General features: G+C 42.3%; 1 protein-coding gene across 1 annotated transcript in view; it reads left to right on the top strand.

Annotated features, from left to right (window-relative positions):
• The window catches only part of LOC112069316 (transient receptor potential cation channel subfamily A member 1-like), a gene marked incomplete at its 5' end in the record, with an annotated part of 109,719 nt that overhangs the window by 51,765 nt on the left and 55,329 nt on the right, over positions 1–2,625 (top strand). The window contains 1 exon segment of the mRNA XM_070438507.1: positions 1,113–1,161. Within this exon segment, the coding sequence (XP_070294608.1) occupies positions 1,113–1,161 (49 nt within the window).

Raw genomic sequence — 2,625 nt, forward strand, 5'->3', positions numbered from 1 at the left:
TGACCAGAGATGTTCTCTGGTTAGTGAGTCCCATAGATCAGAGGCAGTAGGGAGGACCAGGGATGTTCTCTGTTTAGTGAGTCCCATAGATCAGAGGCAGCAGGGATGACCAGAGATGTTCTCTTGAATTGGACCATTTTCCTGTCATGTTAAGCATTCAAAATGTAAATGAGTACTCTAGGTTTTCAGGGAAAATGTATGGAGTAAAAAGTACATTTTTTCCATTAGGAATGTAGTGAAGTAAAAGTAAATGTCAAAAATATATAGATTAAAGCCTAAAAACATGCATGTTTTGGAATATTTGTATTCTGTAAAGGCTTCCTGCTTTTCCATCTGCCATTTAGGTTTGTATTGTGGAGTAACTACACTGTTGTTGATCCAGCCTCAGTTTTCTCCTATCACAACCATTCAACTCTATAAGCATTTTAAAATGACCATTGGCCTCATGGTAAAATCCTTGAGCGGTTTCCTTCCTCTTCTGTAACTGGAAGGACGCCTGTATCTTTGTAGTGACTGGGTGTATTGATACACCATCCAAAGTGTCATTAATATCTTCACCATGCTCAAAGGGAGATTTAATAATGTCTGTTTTTATTTTACCCATCTACCAATACTGTATGTGTCTTTATTTGCGAGGGATTGGAAAACCTCCCTGGTCTTTGTGGTTGAATCTGTGTTTGAAATCCACTGCTCGACTGCAGGAACGTACATATATTTTGTTTGTGTGGGGTACAGAGATGAGGTAATCATTCACACATCATGTTAAATACTATTATCGCACAGAAAGTGAGTCCATGCAACTTATTATGTGGTTTGTTATAGCACATTTTTACTCCTGAACTTATTTAGGGTTGCCATAACAAAGGGGTTGAATACTTATTGACTCAACACATTTCAGCTTTCGATTTGTTATAAATTTGATTTTTTTAAATCACACCAGCAAAATTCCATTTTAACATTATGGGGTATTGTGTGTGTGTAGGCCAGTGACAATTTGTATTTTTTTAATCCATTTTAAATGCAGGTCGGTAACACAACAAAACGTGGGAAAAGTAAAGGTGTGTGAATACTTTCTGAACCCACTGACGCTTTGGTTGGTTCTCTTTTTCCAGGTCAACTATATTTGATCACACAGAGTTGGCGGAGTACCTCATCTCAAAGGTAAATACAATACACACACACACACACACAAGATTGGGCTATGTACAGGTGTAATGATCAGTAAGCTGCTCTGCCAGCTGATGCTTAAAGCTAGTGAGGGAGATATGAGTCTCCAGCTTCAGTGATTTTTGCAATTCGTTCCAGTAATTGGCAGCAGAGAACTGGAAGGAAAGGCGGCCATAGGAGGAATTCTTTGGGGATGACCAGTGAAATATATCTGCTGGAGCGCGTGCTACGGGTGGGTGTTGCTATGGTGACCAGTGAGCTGAGATAAGGTGGGGCTTTACCTAGCAAAGACTTATAGATGACCTGGAGCCAGTGGGTTTGGCGACGAATATGAAGCGAGGCCAGCCTACGAGAGCATTCAGTCGCAGTGGTGAGTAGAAAATGTGGCTTTGGTGCAAAAACGAATGGCATGTGATAGACTGCATCCAATTTGCTGAGTAGAGTGTTAGAGGCTATTTTATAGATGACATCACCGAAGTCGAGGATCGGTAGGATGGTCAGTTTTACGAGGGTATGTTGGCCACATGAGTGAACGATGCTTTGTTGCGTAATAGGAAACCGATTCTAGATTACATTTTGGATTGGAGATGCTTAATGTGAGTCTGGAAGGAGATTTTACAGTCTAACCAGACACCTAGGTATTTGTAGTTGTCCACTTATTCTAAGTCAGAACCGTCCAGAGTAGTGATGCTGGACGGGTGGGCAGTTGCGGGCAGCGATCGGTTAAAGAGCATGCATTTAGTTTAACTAGCTTTGGAGGCCACTGAAGAATAGTTGTATGGTATTGAACCTCTTCTGGAGGTTAGTTAACACAGTGTCCAAGAAGGGCCAGAAGTATACAGAATGGTGTCGTCTGCGAAGTGGTGGATCAGAGAATCACCAGCTGCAAGAGCGACATCGTTGATATATACAGAGAAAGGAGTCGGCCTGAGAATTGAACCCTGTGGTACGATGGGATTCGAAATGTTCGGTGATCTGTTTGTTAACTTGGCTTTCGAAGACTTTAGAAAGGCAGGGTAGGATAGATATAGTTCTATAACAGTTTGCGTCTAGAGTGTCTCCCCCTTTGAAGAGGGGGATGACCGCGGCAGCTTTCAAATCTTTGGGGATCTCAGGAAATACAAAGAATGGTTGAACAGGCTAGTAATAGAGGTTGCAACAATTGGGGCGGATATTTTAGAAAGAGAGGGGGTCCAGACTGTCTAGCCCAGCTAATTTGTAGTAGATTTATCGGTGGTCACAGTGTTTCCTAGCCTCAGTGCAGTGGGCAGCTGGGAGGAGGTGCTCTATTCTCAATGGACTTGACTATATAACTATAGTGTTGAAATGAGGTACACCTCCCACTCTGATATGTGTGTGTGTTTCTTTGTGTGTGCGTGCGTAGCTTTGTGCATGTGTGTGTGTGTGTGTGTGTGTGTGTGTGTGTGTGTGTGTGTGTGTGTGTGTGTTGTTGGTGTG

The sequence above is a fragment of the Salvelinus sp. IW2-2015 genome, unplaced genomic scaffold (genome assembly GCF_002910315.2).
Source record: "Salvelinus sp. IW2-2015 unplaced genomic scaffold, ASM291031v2 Un_scaffold979, whole genome shotgun sequence".
NCBI classification, from domain to species: Eukaryota; Metazoa; Chordata; class Actinopteri; order Salmoniformes; family Salmonidae; genus Salvelinus; species Salvelinus sp. IW2-2015.